The sequence below is a fragment of the Sparus aurata genome, chromosome 6, assembly GCF_900880675.1.
Source record: "Sparus aurata chromosome 6, fSpaAur1.1, whole genome shotgun sequence".
Classification (NCBI taxonomy): Eukaryota; Metazoa; Chordata; class Actinopteri; order Spariformes; family Sparidae; genus Sparus; species Sparus aurata.
Window position 1 is genome coordinate 13,066,012 of NC_044192.1, and position 21,718 is coordinate 13,087,729.

General features: G+C 39.8%; 2 protein-coding genes across 10 annotated transcripts; one reads left to right on the forward strand and one right to left on the reverse strand.

The window, feature by feature from the left end:
- The first annotated feature begins 798 nt into the window (after positions 1–798).
- On the forward strand, positions 799–20,759 carry rtf2 (replication termination factor 2). 4 transcript variants are annotated; one of them, XM_030420501.1, is made up of 9 exons: positions 799–983; positions 1,340–1,434; positions 1,647–1,740; positions 1,876–2,015; positions 2,343–2,421; positions 12,711–12,821; positions 13,065–13,122; positions 16,957–17,025; positions 19,555–20,759. In XM_030420501.1, exons 1-9 carry the CDS (start codon positions 915–917, stop codon positions 19,758–19,760), a joined length of 921 nt encoding a protein of 306 aa, XP_030276361.1. In that variant the 5' UTR covers positions 799–914; the 3' UTR covers positions 19,761–20,759. The 4 variants fall into 4 exon arrangements, with proteins under 4 accessions (XP_030276361.1, XP_030276362.1, XP_030276359.1 ...); XM_030420502.1 differs by having other exon boundaries at positions 16,960–17,025; XM_030420499.1 differs by lacking the exon at positions 19,555–20,759 and adding an exon at positions 17,943–18,394.
- gcnt7 (glucosaminyl (N-acetyl) transferase family member 7) lies at positions 4,177–16,111 on the reverse strand. Of its 6 annotated transcripts, none has more exons than XM_030420494.1 (5): positions 15,792–16,111; positions 7,637–7,876; positions 6,786–7,527; positions 5,412–5,507; positions 4,177–4,841 (listed from the first exon to the last, which is right to left on the reverse strand). In XM_030420494.1, exons 2-5 carry the CDS (start codon positions 7,838–7,840, stop codon positions 4,606–4,608), a joined length of 1,278 nt encoding a protein of 425 aa, XP_030276354.1. In that variant the 5' UTR covers positions 7,841–7,876; positions 15,792–16,111; the 3' UTR covers positions 4,177–4,605. The 6 variants fall into 6 exon arrangements, with proteins under 6 accessions (XP_030276354.1, XP_030276355.1, XP_030276358.1 ...); XM_030420495.1 differs by lacking the exon at positions 15,792–16,111 and adding an exon at positions 14,680–15,002; XM_030420498.1 differs by lacking the exon at positions 15,792–16,111 and adding an exon at positions 12,685–12,776.
- Positions 20,760–21,718: the final 959 nt, after the last annotated feature.

Sequence of the window (21,718 nt, forward strand, 5' to 3'; positions counted from 1 at the left end):
CCCACATTCTGGGAAAACCGCAGAAGCAGCTGCCCGCGTGTGGTGAGCGTAAAAAAGGTCGAAATCTACTTTCTCGGCCAAAATTAAGTCAAACGCCGCTTATTTCCTTCAGTCTTCTATTCCATGCGCATTATTAGTCATGCCGCCAGAGATGTCTCCACTGAGGTATTCCCCAAACTAATGGTCGCTCTTGGACAGCACCGTCGATAGTAAACTAATCTGCAGCCTGCAAGGCACAGGAAACAGATCTCATTAGCACTCATTGAACTATCTTCCAAGGAAACTTTCATCTTTAGACCACTCCGACAACAAGCCTGAAAGCCAGACTAATGTCACTTACTAGTTCTGGGTTTAATGGCTCACTGAAAATGTCTAGATGGATGATGAGCAGGAGAAGAATGAAGTCATCTGTGTGGTGTGTGTGTGTGTGTGTGTGTGTGTTTTTTTTCTTCATGTTTACACTCATGGCTACAACTGTGCAAGGTGCCTTAGAAAACTGATAAAATCACTAGGGAGAATATATTGATTGTAATTATCAAAATGTTTTCTTGGTAATTAGTTGCTTATGCTCGTCTTTGCACATCCTTGTGTGATAATGAAATGTAATTAGTATGTTTTAAAATGCTATATGGTGCATTTCCACCCATTCATCTGTGCTGAATGCTGAACACAAACCACTCAGTTGATATTTGGGCTGATGCTTCCACTCTGTGGTTGAAGCTACAACACGCAGTGGAAGAGTTTTTGCTCTTTCAGCCGCCAGAGGGCGACGCCATTTTTTTCCATCCCACATCCCGCGAGCTTTTGCAGATCTCTCGTTGTTTGTTTACAACCTGGGAACTTCCTGCCTGCTAGTGTAGCTTTGTCCGTAGCAAGCTAACCGAATAAAACAACTTTACTAGTGAGCTTTCAAGATGGGATGTGATGGAGGAACAATTCCCAAAAGACACGAGTTGGTGAAAGGACCCAAAAAAGTCGAGAAGGTTGGTCACGCTTACTTTATCTTCTAATTCATAACTGTTTGTTGTCTGTAGGTTGCTAGCTAACTGTAAGCCAGCTAAGGTTAGCATAGGTGTATGGCTAGTTGTCTCTCGGCTTAAATTACATATTCATTTATGCTAAATATGTTATCACTTTTAGATAGACCATCCACATATGGGAATTATCACGTGTCGCATTATATATACGTATGTTGGCTAACGTTGCTCGGCAGCTAGCTACCTAGCTAACGTTAGCTTAGCTGTTGTTTTAATCGTTAACGTTACATATGAAGGAATATGACATTTAACCACCATGGCACGTCTTTGGTTTGCTCTTACATACCTTCTCATGTATACAGGTTGATAAAAATGCAGAGTTGGCTGCCAAATGGAAATATTGTGCCTTGAGCCAGGAGAAACTCAAACGGCCCATCGTTTCCTGTGACCTGGGAAGGTGAGAGTTTGTTTTCTGTCCATCCATCGACAGTCAGGCAAAGTAGGATGCTTACATACACTTATGGAGCCTAATGGCCTCGGTAATTTGTGAATGAATAACATATTGTAGTTATTGTGATATGCAAATTTACGAGCCTGCCATGATCAGATAACCTACAGCCAATCATCAGCACAATATGTTCTGAAAGTATGGCCCATGTTTTGTTTCAGGCTCTATAACAAAGATGCTGTCATCGAATACCTCCTGGATAAGTCTGCTGAGAGACCCAATGCTGAAACTGTGGTTCACATCCGTGGGATCAGGGTATGTTAATGCTAATGTTCTATACTCTTAAGATAATACACAGATATTATCCCAGCTGTTCTTGGAAAATTGTGGTGAAAAACATTCGAAATGTCAACGTTTAATAGCATTTTTATCCTTCTTCTTCCTCTGTAGGATATAAAGGAACTTAACCTGACTGATAACCCTGAGTGGGAGGGAGAGAGAAGAAATGCCAAAGGAGACAGATATGAGGACATCAACTGTGGCATGTTCATCTGCCCTGTTGTTGGGTTGGAGATGAATGGCAAGCACAGGTAACAAATAGCAACTGAAGGATCCACAACCTACATGAAATAAAGAGGGTGGTGCTTTACGTCACAAAGTTTAATGCAGCAAGTACAATCAAGATTTCAGTGTCGATCACATTATGTTATTATATTCAACATATGTTCAAAATATGTTGCAAAAACATCGACAGAGCTCTTCTTTACTAATTTGGTATTAAACACCATCCACAATTATAAATCAGACATGTACTTTACAGGTACTGACAGTTTATTTGGTGTAGGAAATGGCCCAAAATTCTATAAAGAAAAAAAATGTTCAACACATTATCTAATGTAATGTATATCCTTTTTTAGGTTCTGTTACCTGCAAACCTGTGGCTGCGTGTTTTCCGACAGAGCCATGAAGGAGGTCAAAACAGAAATCTGTCACAAGGTGAGCAGTTTTTCACAATTTTCATCCAAGTCACCGTTCTAGGTTTCTTTTAAAGGACCAATGGATTGTCAAATCTTTGTTCTCCTTAAAAGAAAAATCTCTCCATTGCAGACCTGTCAGTGTTTGCCAGTAACTCTGGTTGTTTCATTCACAAACAGAGTCCTCTCACTGCTAATGCTTGTTAAATAAGAAGCCTTGATATCAACACACTGGCAGTCAAACATTGGCTTGGTTCCAGATGCTCAATGTGTTACTCGGAGGGACAGGAATGTGTGTTGACGATTTGAAGCGTAGCGTTTTTGCACCTAAGAGGTTCTGAAAAATCAAATCAGTGTGCCGTATTTGAATAAATGGTGCCAGCTATCCAAGGATATCGGTGCAACTTTTAATAGACTTGCACTTTGAGGCATTAAGGAGCTAATGAAAAACCTCAACATTGTTTAAAATCAATAATTGGGAGACAGTCTGGCCACTATGGCAGGTTTTATCTCAAGAATCTTCATGTCAGCTCGGGACTGATTGTGTTCGCGTGCCACTTTTTGTGTTAATAATTTTTATAGGTGTTCCAAAATGACCGCTGCAAAGCAAATGCAAACCTCTTTGCAATGTAATCTGTAATTCTTTTTTTTATTTCTTTATTTACTGTGACTGTATATTACCTAGACATTTACTTAATAACTTATTGAACTGAACAAAACAACAACAGTATCAGAGAAAATTACAAAATGAATATTACTTGTAACAGTTCTAAATGCTTTTTGTTTGCCAATAAAGCCACTAATTACTAATCTGCACATACCTGCCACAAATCCTTTTGTAGTTCAGTGGGAAGCTTGCAGTCTACTCCAATTTGACCCTATTCGGATGTGTGATTGTCTTTGTTTTGAAAATTGGTTATATAGGTATTTTTTTGTAGACATAGGTTGGCATTATTTCTATCCTCATTGTTCACAACCAACTAACCTGATATTACATATTCTTGACTAGTGTTCATCACGTGTCCATAGGCAACTGTAGGCTTTACTGTTTCTGTTTTGGAGCTGTTTTTTTGACAATCACCCAACTGGAGCCACACGAGAATCTCACATAAGAACAAAGTATATTTGGGTTGTGTTTTTTAAATAACTTATAAGCTATGACTGTGATTTCTCATGCACAGGCTATTATGAGGTAGTGGACAGCAGATGATATCTGCTATTGTTTCTGTGGAACTGAATGCATCTTGGCACAGATCAGTTGTTTGAGTTTGCCGGAAATAGGGCATGAAACCATTAGAAAACTTTGAGTGCTTCTTGTGGGAAACTGATTCGATCCCTAGAGATGTTTTGAGATAGGCTTATTAGGAAATGCACAATTTCTATATTTAACTTGCATTTGGCCAGCTTAGTGTTGACATTACTTGGTAAATTTGATAGACATGAGAAAGTCATGGGACTTTCTTTTTACTCCCTGTTGCTGTTTTTATCTTTCCTTGCATTTAGGAGATCACTACTGTATCGGTCCTAGTAATCTGTAACATGAAATGATGCACATATTTGTAAACTGCTTGACAGGCCTAAGCAAGTCACTTTTACAAAACTGATCTGCCATTAAAAGTGCAGGATAAAATATCCAACGTTAGCAGTTGCTCAAGGCGCAGCTTCACAGAGCCGCTATCTAGTTTTCATCTCGTTTGTGAAAGGGAAGAAGTGCAGGGAATTCATCTTTATTTGTTTGTTTACACTTGCTACTCCCTAGAAAACAAAACAAAACAGATTAACAGACAGTAGTTTTATTTACGCATCTTGAACTGGACCACACATTGAACAATATTAAATTAAACAATATTCAACATTTAATTAAATAAATACATGTAAATGCATATTCAGGAGTTTATTCAGCACATTTTGTTGCGTAGTTATCTCAAATACTCTCCTTCATTTACCTGGATGTTTTTATTTTTATTTTGAGAAGGTGTACTTTTGATGGAAAGGAATTTATTGACTGAAAAGATATTTTCATCTGTCATCTGACATATATATACTGTCTTTCACTTATCAAAAAGAACAGTCATCGTACAGGTTCGTAAATCTGTGAACACTGGCTGTGCTCCAGAGTCCGCAAAGTGCAACAGCTGCTGAACAAGTGCAAATAACCTGAACTGCATAAAGTCTGACTTTTTCGTTGAGGATGCAAACAGTGCTTTCATGCTCCAGCACTGCTGTTGAAGTAGCTTGAGTTCCTCTGTGTGGCCAGCAGCCACGATGCTTCTATGGGAACCAATGACTGGTTCAACACCTTGTTTCTGTGCCACTGCTCCAGGCAGTCCAGTGCCTCTGGAAAGGAAGTACTCTCAAACTTATTGGCAAACATGTTGTTCCTGTTGATGATCCACGGCAGGTCTTCCACTCCATAGATACAGATATCTCGCACGTAATGCCCTGGAAAATCATGACAACAATTTTGATCTTGTGCTTAGAGATATTAAGCCTGAGTTGACGTTATGTTTAATGGCTAGATGAGTGTATTTTATTGTTGCATTAAAAACCTATTTATACCATCCATAACCTGTAAAAGCTCATATGAAACCCAGACTAAACCTATTAGACAGTACATCACGTCAGATAAATCCTCATATCATTCCTCTTATCATCTTTTGTTGGGTAAATCTTGTGTTGCCTTGGGCCGTATTGGTCCTGTAATCCTGTCCGGAGCCATCGAGCCAAACATAAGACAAGGCAATTTCTATTTCCCAGGACAGAGATATAGTATGAGGAAGGCTTATGTTAAGAAAAAAGATTCATCCGTACTTGTCTGTGTATGTAAGTAATAATTTGTTTGAATTATATGACTGACATTAATGCTGCAATAACATTCCCTCAGCATCAAGAATGATAAATAGAACTGGTTAAACAAGACATGTTTGACCTGGACCACAGATGAGCCTTGTGGTACAGTTATAAATTGATTGAATTGGACCTTATTATTATACATGCACTTCTCCACTATACCTTTGCAGCCATTGTGTGATCCTCCTTCTTGATCCCTCCACTTGATAGCCCGGATGTCTCCTTCCCAGCCTCCATCTATGTGGCTGCCTGGAGCTTCTTTACACACATGACCAAACAAAATAAATCATGATTATGCGACCTAACTGAATTTGAAGGTTTTACTTCCCCTGTTGGGGACTGTCACATCCACTGCGTGGGAGACTGTCCCGGATGCTCCCCATAGAAAAGCTCAGGGAAGCGGCTGTGTGCCACTCTTTATCTGATGTGGGGAAGGTAACCAGATGTGCGTTTGGCAAACCGGCCATAAAGTAATCTTTCTCCAAGCCTTTCCTCTCATAAAACTAAAACCGTAAAGCATATATATATCATCTCTGTGCCGCTTGTCCAAGCAAGTTTTCATGTGCTGCATCTTCTTCACCTCATTCACTGTCTAGTTAACCTTCCCACCTCCAATTAAGTGCAGTGCACAGACATGCTTCCATGGGAAGCACCCAAACCAGGGCTAGTATTTTCTTATAACAATTATAGCTTAAAAAAAAAAATAGCGCTCTATAAAGATCAAAACAAGACAGAAACAGTGTGCTCGTATCTAATTTAGTATCGTTTTCATGCTTGCAATCCTTAACACTGGAGAATGCACACAGACTTGAAGGAATTGCTAACATCTTAAACAAAACGATCAATATCAATATTGATATTGGAACATAGACAATACGCCCTATATCCCCCTCAGAACAGATATGTTGCCAGAATAATGCTATCTATTACACAAAAAGCAATTGCATTTAAACTATTGTCTTCAGCAACACCAAGAGGCCAATGTCAGCTGTGAGGTCAGCTCTGTATTTGCCGTTGGAGCAGTATTTCCTAATAACTACCGTGCTTGTCTTGTGGTGTCACAGTTCACCACAAATTTGACATCTTGAGACTTGACTCAAGCTCATGAATCAGGGAAGGACACATTGTGACGCAAACTACGCAAAGTGTAATTTCTCAAACCTATCATGTGACCCTTTTAGATGTAGTAATGCTGGCTGTTTCATCTCTCCAGTTTTAATACCCTTTTAATTGCTTTTAGGTTTTTAGTTTTACTGCCCTTTTCAGACGTTTCTGTCTTTGGATGTCTTAGCTCGTAGATCATACACGTCATGTGTACCTGATATTCTGTCAGTGAGCCAGTGTAAATAGCTTCTTATGTATCTAATATGCTGTTTGACCTTGTTGTATTGATTGTGTTTGTGTTTCTCACGTCTCCTTTTGTTTAAACGTCCAAATCACACTAAAGGCGCAAACAAAAACCTCTTAAAATAAGTATGTGTCAGCAGCAGTAGAGGTTGCTGCATGTCAGTGTCGATTTAAAGCTGAAAGTTTTACCTTTAATGTGGTTGAGTGTCACCCAGTAGTGCTCGTCTGGACTGAACGTGTCTTTGGACCACTCCAAGAAGTCGTGGGCTATTTGGCTTTTCAGAACAAAGTCTACAAATGCCCTTGTGAGAGCATAGTAGGCTGTTCCAAAATACATTTGCAGGTTGTGTGGAGGAGGACCTTTCTTTTGCTTGAACCCTCTCACAGCTACATGTGACCCTATGATCTCCCTGTGCTGGAGCTCTGTCCTGTGCCTCATAGATGCCGGTTGCTTGACCCCGGGCGTCATGTTTCTGTCTCTCCATTCTTTGCTCTGCATGTACCGCACCAACTCCAGGTTGCTCTTGACGGGAAAATCCTGTCCGCACAGATTCACCACCTTCTTCCAGCCTTTGTTGGACTTTGCTAGATCCCTCATGCAGTTCACGTCCGCTTGCAGGCGGGAAAACCCAGCGTAGGTCACTGTCTCGCTGCGGCTGGAGACGAAGGTGTTTTCAAAGCAGCTGACTATCTTCCGTACAGCTGCCTGGTACTCCCACGGCGCCTTAGCATCCACGTGAATGCAGTAGACATTTTGTGGCATGTAAATGGCACGCAGCAGGCGCACAAAAAGCTCCAGCTCCTTGTGGACAGTCACAATGAATGCTAAAGGGTAGTCCTCCTCTTCTCGGCTCAGAGGTCTTGTGATGAAGTGTAGGTCTCTCGTCAAATTGGAACACTGCATATGACTATTCAGAATGTAGCTTTCCACCTATGAGAGAGAGAGTAGAAAATATAGTAACGATGCACATGGTATTAAAACACGGAAAGCAGCAAGAAAGTACATATTTATATATACATATATTTAAAAAACGACATACCTGGCAGTCATGGCGGTACCACTCCACTCCTGTTTCCAGGCTGGGCAGGAAAGATTTACATTCAGCAGCAAAGGGCCTACAACCTGGAGTCTCTAGGGGCTTTGGTTCTGTAGGGATCCTGGTCTTCAAGTAAATGACTGAACAAATGATACTCATCCCCAGGCACAACAGGAAGCTGCATTTCGTCCCTTCAAGCTGGCGCATAATAGCCCCGCTTCACCGTCTCCACAGATGAAACTCCTGCAATAAAGACATCCAGATCAGTTATTTGCAGTCGGGCGCTGTTCCTCTGAGGGACGATAAATAGGGTTAAATATGTAGGTTAGCACTAATTGATGAGGCCAGTTTTTAGCTCAAGAAATGTAGTTTGGTGTACTTATCTGTCTTATCCGAGATGTGATGTGTAACTGGCAACACAACTGGTTAACTGGTTTATATTTCTGAAACACCGTAGTTAAAAGTAAAATTTCTGAAGTGTGAAGGATTTGAACTGATCTTCATTTAATCGGATTTTTACTATGCCCCAATCGAAATACAAGAACAAAGTAAGATTGATGAAAAACTTCTGCTAGATTTGACAAAATAAAAGGCAACGCATACAGAGAGTTGACTAAGTATAGAGTATATACAGTCATTATTTTTTAATTATTTTTTTCATGAATAATTTAATTCCTGCTCAGACAGTTAATAATAATGATGTAAAATGACAGACAATTGCTGGTTATAGCTTGCTTTCTTTAGTTTCATATTAAAAGCAAATTAACAAATACGTTTTGCAGAAAAAAAGAAGAATATATTGAGATAAAAGTGTGGGTAAAAGTGAATGGCTGTATCTGATTACTATTTCATAGATTAAACAGCTCATTTCACAAATTTTCATTCTCTCTGGCAACAACAGTTACAGCTTTGATGGAAACATGCTATAGAGACTCACTGAACAAGCCTTTGCAGATCATCTGAAAACTCTTTGTGAATTCTACAGGAGCTACATGTACAAGGTACAACAGATAACATTATTTAAACAAGCCACATGTTTTTCTGAGATATGAGGATACCCAAAAACATTTCAGACTGACTGGAGTATAATTGAGAGAAGGGGCTGGAATGTGGTAGTGATAAGTGTGATGATCGGCAGTGTATCTATTTGTCACTTAATACAAATGTTGTTATTTTGAGCACATATGACCAAGTGTAAGGTCCTCGAGAACCGCCTGAGCTGCTTAGAAATATTGGCTATAGAGGCACTATTTCTATTGAAAGCCTATCACTTTGGAAGGAGAATTATGTTGGGTTTGTTTGATACTGAAGTCCAAAATCAACTATCCAACCTCATGAAGCCTTTTTCTGACCACTTTCATTGTATAAGGCGTTCTCAGGGCACCTTAACAAATAGTTTCCAGGTATGAACCCTGAACAGGCCAGTTGCAAAAATGAACGGGTGTACGTTATGGCAAGTGTTTTGATGAATGATTTATCTGTGGTTTTACATAATCCAAGTTACTGATGTGTTGTCAATTTGGCATTTGCATGCTTTAATCTCAAAACCATCTTTATACTTGACATCAAGTTTGCTCTCGCTAAGAAAGGTCAGCTACAGGTTTCTCTTTTGACTGTCTTTATTCTGAAGCAGTCTGAATTTGACTGAATAGTTCAGTTCGAATAGTTTGCATAGAACGGTTGAGCAAAATAATGCAGTAAAAAAAGCAATTTTTTTGGCCACTCGTCTCATTTGCTTTATTTTGGTATGATCTTGGCCCTGGCATGATAATGGGAAGTGCTGCAGAGCCTCCACAGCCTTTATTGGTTTACGAATAAATAGACAATACTTAGCATTTGAAGCAAGTGAAAAAGGAAAGGTAAAGGATGAAGCTATGCAAGCTACACGGCAGTGTCAACACAGCAAGCAAAGCAAAACACCTGGAAAACAGGATATAACAAGTCGAAAGTTGTTTTCATTTTTAACCAGTGAGCTGTGCAGCTCATGTCAATGCAAGAATATTCTTTCATAAATAGAAACTAGAGAAAAAAAATGGATCTAACAGCCCATTCCCCTCCTGCGAGCAGAGAACAACGTCTCTCAGGACTGTTTGTAATCCCATCTCACTGAAGCCTCCTCATTTAAACCCCCTTGCCCTTAAAGCCAAGTTGTTCTTGAGAAAAACACCAACGATGCAGAAATCTATGGAGGCTCATAAACAAGTAATAGCTTGCCCCTCTCAGTGTTTTAGTAAGGTAAGTAATATATTTCTCAGTCAAAAACTCTTCATTCTACATTTTAGACATTTACTTTGGGATGATATCTATCTGTACTGTTTGTTTGCTGTCAAGATCAAACATCTAAAGCTTGTATCAATGCAACACATATAAACACACACGCAGACACAGTATGCAGTGACAGCATACCAAACACAGTGCAAGGTGAGACGGTTACCTTTCAGGCAGTTCAGTCTATGGTCCTTACGCAGAAGAAGTAAAACACATCGGCGCCTGTTCTGATCATTTTTACCTTAACAGCCAGTCTGAACTGCTAACTACAAGCCATCCAGCATCCGGTGGCGAGCACAAGTCATTCCCACTGGCGCCATCATCATCATCAGCAGCAACAAGAACAACAGCAGCAGGAGCAGTTTCTATTGAATGAGCTAAATCTGGTTGTCAGGATTGTTTTGATGTTGTTTCTGGCAGCAAGTGACCCGGCAGCCTGTGTTCTCTGAGACCCTGTCAGAGTGAGGCAGACTGCTTTGTGTATGGGTTTTCTTCTCCCTCTAGTTATATTCATTGCTGATGAAGTCGCTCCCCCTACATCCCCACGAGAGCAGGTCTGTCCCTGCCTGGTTACCAGCAGTAACACCCACGCACACACCTGATTCACTAGAACACACTCCCATCTCACTCTCACACACACACACACACACACTTTCTCTCCCTAAGGTTTTTTTCCACTGTCCTTCCTACAGTTTCCTACTCGCTGGTGTGTTGCATCTTTCTTTCAATGTCGTCTTGTTTTCCATTATTTGTCATTAAAAAAAACTCCCTTTACAGCCGGCTTCTTTCTTCTTGGGTATCTTTCTTCTTTTTTCTGGGTTTTTATTCCAGTTCATCCGTCCAGTTAGAGGTGTGTTGAATTATCCACAGTGAGCTTTCCTCTGTGTAGTCTGCCTGCTTGTTTCCTTGTCGAGATTCTGGTTGACTTGCTCTCTGGCTCGATGATAAGGTGCTCAGCTCGCCCGTGGTCTGTGTCATCTGTGGTAATAGCAACAGCAGAGTGATTGACTTCAGAGCAGCAGCCACAGAGTTTGTTTGCTGCTTGGTCAGCTCCTGAGATTATCCCTCTTGTGTTGAACAGAGCACATGGCCGGAGTTCACACCCACTGAGCCTGCATTACGGCAACACAATGGATCCCCTGCTGGTTACTCAGGGGTTTAATATTTGTGTTTGGATATGGGTGTGTTCTCCCCCTTTTTCCAAGTAGTGCTGCTGTATATGTAAGTAAAGATTTTTTAGTAATAACACAGTTATTACCTAGAGATTTTTGGCCATCCATTTTTGGTTTTGCTTCTTCAGAAGAAATACAACAATGCTGAACGACGATTTGTTTTTTCAGAGACTGTGTTTTCCGGTGCCTTTTACCGCTGCAATGTTAACAATTTACAATCTGTTCCGGATGTATACAAACATGGCCGCTACCATTCCAGTGTTCAGAATGAACATACAAAGGGAAAACTTGTGTGTGTTATCCTCTGTATTTCAGTTAAGTCAGCAACAACTGATTGTGAGTATGTGAAATACAGTATTCAATAGTTGCCACGGTTTGTTCACCAAACATGACTGATGGAGAAACAGATTTCTGTTCATAGGAGAAAGTTAAAAAAAATATAATTTAGATAGAATGTTTCTAATGTTATCCTTTATTGATCCTCCGAGGGGACATCAGGGGTGTTAGAGCAGCACAAAGAAGGCAGGCACAGATAGAAAGAGAAATGTACCTATTCAATAATTAAAAGTGTATAAACGAAGATAAGAATGGAATTTAAAAAAAAAGAAGCTATACAAGAGCAATTGAAGTCTAACTCAAACTACTGTACAAAGCCCATTGAGGCAGTGTGATTGTGATTTTGGGCTGTATGAGTAAAATTGATTTGATTTGAAATTGCATTTAGATCAGAATAGACAACATATACAACGCAGGTTCGAAATGAAAAGCGCAGAGAAATGTGTCTGATCCGGTTCAGATAGTCTTTCATACCTAATGCATTGTCTACACTGTCATTTGCTATTGTATGCATTTGTGGACATTAATTATTTATTGATTATCATAACATTATTATCCTGGCTGGAGGATTTTGCAGATCAACATATTTGAAAAATAGTTACCGCGTCCCTGTATGCTATTAACCATTGTGAATCTGTTTGTCTGGATGACTGATGGATGACTCAATTTGCCCTCTGCCTCGCTGTGTTTTGAGTTTTGTTTTCCTCTCAAAGCAAACCAAAGGCGGCCTGCATGCAAATTAACAGTAAAAGAAAATACTGTGGCGGGGAGATGAAAAATGTTGAGCCCGATGAACCCATTGTACGTGTTTCTCTTACACACACGCATAAAAAAAATGCAGTTGATTGTGAAAATAGTTCCACTTATTTGAACAATAGGCCAATTCAGGCATCTGATTCTTTCCATAGCTACCTCACAAACCACAAACCCTTCTGAAAGATTTCCATCAAGCTGGTTTTAGGCCAATCATGCAGTATTCATGTTTAATGCTTACGTGTTTTTAAAGCGGTTTACATATCTGAATATTGTATTGATGTATATGAATGGTGCTTTTTTTTCAGGAATTGGCTTAACCTTATCAGGGAAATAGACCTAAATGTATAGTGATGAATTGTTGAGTTAGTGGGCAGCAAAAATGTAATGAAATTTCCTTCTTATCCTCTTTGGACAGGACTACTCCAAAAACACAACATGATTATGAATTCCCTCCTTTTTAAAGATATATGATAAGTATGAACTGGAAATGTTTTTCTACAGCGTCAGTTTGTCTCTTACCTGAGCTGCCGTTTTTTGTGTTACAGTGTGGGGACCCGTTCAAGATCGAGGATGTCATTGTGCTCAATGGCACTAAGGAGGAGGTAGAGAAGCTGAGGGAGAAGATGGAAGAGAGGCGGACCAAAGCCAAAATTAAGGCAGGTTTTGATTTAAACAGTTGGTGATCGGGGTTGAGTAAACTCTAAAATATTGCCTTGGGTTCTTGGGCGTGATTTAGCTGTTAGCTTTTAGAAACTATTTGTCTTCACTGGAACAAGATCTGTGTTTTTTGTCAAGTAATGCATCCAATCAAATACTGATTAACCACTACAAATGGCTCTAATTTTAAGTAAAACATTTTTTTAAGTTTTGTAATCAATGCATTTCTCTTTCTGTTTTAGAAATCAAAGAAGAGCAAAGCAGCTGAAGCAGCTGTGTCCACACCATCAGAATCAAAAGGTTTGTGTAAAGCCTGGTTGAGGCATAGTTCGCCTTGTTAAGACCAACCTGTGTTGCATTTACATAAACAAAACCAAGCAGCTAACAACCGCCAGAACCTTTACTTGGTGATTTGGATAATGTTTTGAATGAGCCATTGTGGGTTAAGCTGGATTATTCAAACTTTTAACACAAAACAAAACTCACTAAATACCTGTGTATTAAATATTAATACAGGAAAATGCAATCCCGTGTTAAAATAAAACAGTAGAATGTGACACCCACATCTGCCATGAAAAAAAAAAAAAATCTAAACTATTTGAGTCTTTAACCATCACAGCTATCTTTACACTATGATTTTAGAGGCTGATGATGTAGAGAACATGTGGTAAGCCACTTGGAAGCTGACACATCTCATCTCCTTATTATTGGGCTATGACCAATGTCCTAATTACATAACTTATACATGTCAGTGCGGTTCTTCTATGATGTGTCAGGAATGATTTTCTCAGCCGGTTTGGTCATACATTTTCAGTAAACGGGAAACTTTTTTTTTTCTTTATCTGGATGAGTCATAGAGGTTGGTTTCTTTCGTAACTGCTGTTGTGTTTCCTGCGCTGATAACCCCTCCAGGCATTTGTATTTAACCTGATGCTTAAACACTAACTAACAGTATTGTAACACCATCGCTAATGTCAGGTATAGTTTACCTGATATAATATACCCGATTAAAACATACGTCCCATCAAAATATATTAAAGTACGGGGGGGGGGGGGGGGGGGCTATAAAAGGGCTCTAAAATTAGTGAACAATAAGGGAATTATTTACGAAGAATTCCTAAAAAAACAAACATAAATAATGGAGCTGGGAATGGTCCACCCATTCCTGGGACATATGATCCCTGTCTGGTGAAGGCACAGTCTCCCTGCATCACTGATAACTGAAAATCCATCCGAAAAATATTTTACTCCCAATCACTAACGTCGGGTGAATATCACCTGAACACGTCTGTTGGAAAAAAAAAAGCAGGGAGACACGCCTGCCTTTTAATGACGTCAGCGAGCAGGTTGAAGCTAGCCAAGGACCCACGCAACTCAGACAGCAGCAACACAATGAAAGTCACATGAACACAATCTTGTGGGTTGAAATCACCCAGGATTAGTGTTCTAGTTAAAGACCTTGGTATCAGACAGGTTTTCTATATTCTACATACACAGGTAAACATTCAATCAGAGCCTGAAACTTCAGATTGACTGCCGATAACAAGCTTGGTTCTGTCACCTTTTTCAGACTTCAGTGTCCTTTGATGATATACCGCTGGGCTAGATAAACAACCAAATCTATGTGCTGCAGTTTTTAAGGGAAAGATACCCTCTAGGGTGACTCTGGTCTCGAGTTTGAGAGCTTTCGTCCTGTTTAATGAGGCATCGTCAAGCCTCTTCTAACCCCTACCATCATTTTACTTTCAACTCAAGTTCAGTTAAAGACAAATTAATTAATAATGACATGAATAGTGTTCAAATCATCATCAAGTGGCCAAACTAACAATGTTCAGTCAATCCCAAGGAGTTTCCTACCTTTAGTAGTAGTTGCAACCACCTTCAGAGACACGACGAGGAACAACATCAGGAATTTATATTTGATTGCAGAGTCTACAATTCGTTTTTAATTTATGGCTTGGCAAGTCCTGTGATTTGGTATTCAGGAGAAAAACACCCTTTCCATCCCACTCTCTACTTTGAACAAGAAAAAGACAAAAAGAAAAGTCTTACGCCCGTCTGTGCCACCAGTTTAAAGAAGTCCATCACAAAAAAAAACTCAAGCAAATCTTCAGTAGACGTTCTTACGTAAGGCACTGGATAAGGCTCGAGCCATTTCTGTCTAACGTGACGCTAAGACTTGCTTAACAAGTAGTTATTTAGCAAGGTTTAACGATTTCTGACCATGCAGTAGCCTTGTATGTGCTGCAGTTGGTTTCACAGGATGTTGTGGTCAAGTTAGGACATAAAACTGTTGTGGCAAGTGCTGCTGTCATTGAGAGGTGCAAACCATCCGAGTTGGAAAGAGAGATCCCTTGTAAGTCCTAATCTTTCATTGTTTACTTATTAATCTTTTTCTGTCTGAAGTTCAGTGGGGCTTCAAAGGTGTGAGCCTTTGCCATATTTCATGTAGCAGGATCCGTCAGTGCTAGGCGTATTACTCCTGTCCTAATGTTCTTTCCATTCGTAGTCCCACGAATTCAGAGTCGTCATTGTTATATTAATGTTTTTGCGGCACAAGACTGTGGCTTTCAAGCTCTTGCTCTATATCTCTCTCTTTGCCCATGGAAAACCGCAGAGCCACTCCTTAAACCCTGTTATTGGCCTCGTGTAATATCCTGGACAGTGAAATAAAAATGTCCCAATAGATCTGATGGCGCTCGGGGTTCATCTTGAGGACAGATACTTAATTTCAGAGGATGTGACTGGATACATATAGAATCTATGTGTCACATACTATCTCTCTGTTTCGAAAAATAAAGTTACACAATATCATTCATCGTTAGATTCTATGTTATAGTTATTTAAAAGTTGATAAAAGATATACTGATGATTTCTCATCAATCAGTGTGCAAACAACACAACTTTACACTTTGAAATTGTGTGCAGTCCTGGCTATCTTGTTTGCAGGTAATATGGCAAAACCTTACCAATAATGTCTGTTGGGAGCAGATCCTCAGTCAGGTGGCCGTCATCGTCATGGTAACCAAAATACACACATTCTGGTCACAGTTTGGTTTGTTCTAAGCAATAAATCTCCTCGGTACGGTCTCCGGAAAAGATGACATTTCATACGCAACTTGATCACGTAGTCTTGTGTGATAATCAGTCTCTCGGGTTAAAGTCCTCTGTTTATGTGACCACCTGCCACAACCCTGCTTTAGCTTCCTCATTCTCTATACACTATAATCTTTTGTTTGTGGTAGTTAGATGCATCTGTTTTTCACAAAGCTTATTGGGAAGGAAATGTACATCAACTGCACACCACAACTTTGCAGACTCGCTGTCTTGTTACTTGTGCACAGATTGAAGCGACTTGGCTGGATTACTCAGTGACGCGTGAACATAGTAGTTAACGTTTGTTAATTCAACACAGACAGATCAGAAGTTTTCTCGTGTGTGAAAGCAGCAGTTAACCAATAAACGCACAGTGTATTTTTCATTAATGATTGACTTTGTGGCTCAGTGTGGGCGATGACAGAGTAGAGTATAGAGCATGAATTTGTTTTTGTTGTTTTTTCTCTATGACTCGTCTTGGGCTCCGTGCACGAATAGGCAAAAAAATGCAAATGCTTTAAAATAATGTTATTGGAACAGGTACAGCAATTTTACAGTCTGACCCGGTGTTTACGAATCTTGAATCAGAGACGTCCAGTGTTGTGTGTCCTCAGAGAGCATTGGTGGGGTTTCCTGTTTAATTATTCAAGACAGCAAAGGGCTCTCGCCTCACAAGAGAACAGGGTGTTGGCTGAAAAAACATTCATTTATTTGTGTTACTCTAATAAAAACTTAAGTTTCAATGAAACAATAACACAGCTGAGTGCAGCTTCTTCCTGCTTGTGTGAAGCTTTTTTTTAGATCGTGAATGAAATTGCTTTTGTTTTGAGATGAAAGCAAAAAACTACTTTCAGCTCAGACCATGTAGACACATGTGTTTTGGTTGATTCAAAACATGATATTCATTTGGATGTTGACAAAGTTCATTGGAAAATTAAACTTGAATAAAAAAACATTAAATGCAACATTTTGTAATTCATTATCAGATTATGAAGCAGAGCCCTCCGTCCTAATCAAACTGACTTCTGTTTCTTCCAGCAGACGACACACAAGTGGATGTGGCAGGGAGGAGCTCACAACAAAATGGGGATGAAAGCAGCCAGTCAGGTAGCTAACAGCACTTTTCTCTGACAAATACAGACAAGAAAAGCTTCAATTTAGGCTCAACCTTTCTGAATTTTGAAAATGGCATTTATCCTGCCTACAAGGATCACTTGGAAGGAGACCTCCACATCTTCAAACAGCAAGGCAGTTGAGAAGATAACAATTTAAAATCCATAGATTTATTATCTGAAATGTGAATCTAGTACAGGGACACTAACATTTCTTTGCCCAGGGCACACACTAGAAAAACTGACAGGTGGCCAGAGGAGAGTTAATAAACAAACATCAGTGCTATTTATCCAGGGTTTCCGCGGGTCATTAAAAAGCATGAAAAGTCATTAAATGGATTTTGTGAAAATTCAGGCATGAAATGGCATGAAAAAGCATGAACTTCGCTGTTCAGAGGCATTAAAAAAACTTGATTGAATAAAAACATTGTTTTTCACGATTTATTTTGATTATATAAACATCTAAATCTAATTTTGATCGGAAGTATAGCGTAATGGTTGACAGGCGGAACCTTTTAATCGGCTACCTTTTTACGGCCGGTGCACAAAGTTGAGACACCGGAGTAATGCTAGCTAGTGTGTGTGTGTGTGTGTGTGAATGCTGTGGCCGTGACGAAAGAACCGAGGAAATAAATGACGGAAAAATGGGGAAATGCAAGTTTCAGCAGAAGTGGTTGGAGGATGAACAATTTAGAAGCTGGTTAAAGCCTGTCGAAGGTAAACCCGGAGAGGCATTTTGCACCGTGTGCAAAAAAAACTTCAAACTTTTCACAATGGGCGTCAATGCGGTAAAATCTCACATGCAGTCAGGGAGTCACGAGTCGGCGTTTAAAGGCAGGCAGCAGTTAACCGTGTCGAATTTTTTGGCCGTGACCAGCAGCGCAACATCTGCTGTCACCCCTACACCTGCAGCTGCTGCTGCTACAACCACTCCTGCCAACTTAGGCCACAGCGGAGCCGCGACAACGACTGCCCCCAGCAGAGCCGGGACAGCGGGGAAGACCACCGACCTGCGAGCAGCATTTGGCTCGAATGCGACTTTGGAAAGTCTGGCTACACCCTGTTTCAATACCAGCATTCAGTTCAGATGTCAGTGCTTACTTGAAGTTAGTCTATCTTTTGTGAGTGGTTGACATGATAGTTCAACATTTTGGCGAATTTGCCTACTACCATAAGCAGTATAGGTTCATTACTTTTAATTATCAGTGCATGTTGTTTTGAGATCCACCGGGCAGAGATGTGTGCTGCCCAGTGAAATATTTGTATTTTGTTGTGTTCTTATTTTGTGAAGCACTTTGTGTTGCATTTAATGACTGTAAACCGTCTTGTGATCCATCTGACAGTTAAATTTGGATTTTCAAATACAAAATTGGCATTGTCAAATGCTTACAATTTGTGTGTGAAAGTATCTGCATTTGGACATTGGCATTAAATTAGTTTAAAGTGGCATGAAAAAGGGCATGAAAAAGCATGAAATGAGATTTGCTGATACCTGCAGAAACCCTGTTATCAGATAAAATGAATATAAAAGGCCCATACTCATCTTTCTTTAAATACTAAACAGACTTATTAACTTAAATTCATTTAAATTAGATTTTAGTGCATTTAACACCCGCAGCTGCATTTTAGTTGTAAATACTATATATAACATCAAGCAATTTGAATCTCCTTCACCATGCCATCAATATTTCAGTTGTCAGGGTCGTATAATGTGACTGACTTCAGAGTTGTGATCTTTTTTTGTCACCAGGTGGGAATGCTCCACTGAGGCTAGCATGTTTTGACTCATAAAGTGCACCTGATGTCAGCAAACCCTGCATACAGCAATTGTCATTTGGCAAATTAAACATAGACGTTGGCAAAACACAGGCATTCCATCCATCCATTTTTTTTCACCGTATTGCCTGTTTTTTAATTTCAACCTTTCACAACTTGTCTCCTCTCCTCTTTGTCAAGAGGAATCTGGTTGCAACAGGTCAGGTATATGTAAACGGTTGCAGAAATGAAGTGTCACCACTTCCACATGCAGAGCCAAATCACTGAGAGACTAAAATGCAGCTTCCAAGTCACAGCCAAGGAAGATTATCTAACATTTACTGCAATGAAATTGGCGTAAACAGACAAGAAGAAAGAAATCCCAGTGCGAATACATGCTGTAAATTGAGTATCTCTAGTCTAGTTGTTAATATACTCTGTTCAATGGGGAACAAAATACTAAAATACCAACGAGCATTTTAAAAAATTGAGTTTGAGAAGAGAACATCTCAAATACCCAGTTAACCTCTTGTTCACATCGACACATCAATTTTCCAGTTATTAAATATACACCACTCCAGTGAGATTATTTGTTTATTATAAAACAAAAGAACAAATACTTTTTATTCTGTAAGAGGCAATGCCAGTTTGAACATTAGAACAGACCTTATTCCTTTTCAGATGTTCTTATTCTTTTTATTCTTTTCTCCTTGTTTCCTCCCTCTATCCTGTTTTTTTGTTTTCCCCAACTACCATTTTAACCACCTAGCTGTGGCCGGACCCTCAGGATCGTCAGCCTCCTCCAGGTCTTCTAAAGGCAGCACGTCTTCGACGACCTCCGCCACCAAGAGGTCCGTCCAGAGCATGGAGGAGAAGTCTGAGGTCTTCAAGTCCCTGTTCACCAGCCACAGCTCTGCCAAGCGCACCAAAGACCAGACATCCAACTGGGTCACCCACACCCCCTATCACTTCTAGTAACTACCGCTCAGAGCAAAGATCCACATCTTTAGGTTGCTCCACAGATTGTGACCCATTTACGACTGCTCCCCCCCCCCCCCCCCCCCCCCCCCCCCCCACACACACACACACATATTACCCACATGACCTATAATAATGTCATCAATATGTGGATCCCCAACAAGTCCCTTCGGCCCCCAGTAGCTCACTGTTTACATGCTGTGAACAGTTTGTTAATAGCTCCCCAAGCAATTCGGGCTTTTTGTTTTCTAACCTAATGCCTCCCCTATGTATTCTCCTGCATCTCTATGATCTCACTCACAGGTGCTTAGAGAATTGATGCCAGGGTGACTTCGTCATATCTGTCACTCTGCTGTCTCCTAGTGGACAGATCGTAGCTTTTCAAGTCCTGAAACGATTGAAAATCTGGTGTTGGGATCAAATGTAGGATTGATTTTGTTCTGCATCTAAGGTGAAGATGTTCTTGTACCCTTTATAAGCTCTGAGGATGGCGTGGCTTACATTTCTCTTCATAGAATATACTTAACGTCAGTGTTCATTGTATTGGTTATTTGTTTTCTTCAGGTAAAATAATAGGTTAACAACACAAGGACTGTTAAAAGCATCTTGCTTATTTATTGAAGCTTCTGATGCTCATAAATCAGCGAACGAGAACAGAGAGCAGAAGACAGACATACACAGCTGTAATGTCACAAGACAACAGGTAACACACTTTCAGCTCAGTGTTCTTCTAATCAATATGTTCGTTAATTTCCCAACAAGGTGCTTTCAGCTGTCTGTCTTTTTCTCCTTTTTGGAAGATCTTTGGTCTAAAGTTGGCTTCTAGTTTCTAGTTAACCCCAAAATGTAGAGCAATCGTATAATCATATTTTCTACACACTCTTCAGACAGTTTTTAAGGTGATTAAAATCTGCTTTTTGTGTTTCAGTGGGTCTTTTCTTTTCCTTTTTATTGCATTTAATGAGCAAATGTCAAATAAATTTCTATTCAGTCCTATTGAGCTGTTTTTTGTTTTTATTTGTGTGTTTTATAGCTTCTATCGTAAGTAAAATGCACACTCTTTTGTGTGTTTCCTCTGTAATATAAAGCTCAGTCGCACAATGCCTTATGTGTTCGGAACAGCAATAATTACCAGAGGTGACATCAGCAACAACAACTCCCTGTTGTGCCCTTCAAAGGAAAATTTACACTAAACACAAACTATAAAAAGCTCCTAATACATACAGCAGCTTACAAGTGTTTGCATGTAAGGTGTGAAAATTACATCTGTGATGAGGTGAAGTGTTCAGAGTGTTGATTAGGGGAAAACCCAGCTGGCAGCTTCTAAACACTAAATATTTAAACAGTTGCCGTTGTGTTGCTTGGCTGCTGCAGCATCAATCCAGCCCAGAGGTGCAGGAAGTAACCTATACGCGTTTTTCTTCTTAAAGGAGCATTATGCAGTTTTGGGGAAGCGTTTTTAATCAGAAGAGCACGATCTTCATTAACTGACCTTTTTTTTTAAGTCTTAAACGAAGTAAACAAACTGTCTTTGTTTTATAGACCGAGTACACAAACTCAACTTAAATGACAACGCAGTCTCATACGGTTTCATTTTGTTTATTTGTGGTGGACCCTGCCACCTTTCTGGATCCAAACAGTGTTCGTGGGACCTTATTGTCCTCTTGAGAACAGTGTGTTTATTCCGTCATGGAAAAAAATAAACATTTCTGAGTTTGTATTATTAACAAGTTTGAATTAATTCTCCCGAACGATGTAGGGCCACTTCAAAGTATGGTCTGCATCTAGTGCAAAATGTGTGACACTTTCTAGTAGGGTCATGTCTACACAGCACATTTGACGGTCATGATTTTTGATAAAATATTACAAAATAAGGCTTTTTACCTCATTCAGAGTGACATCAATGTTTGAAGAAGAACCTGACTTCTGGGTTACACAGCCGGACATAGTAACGA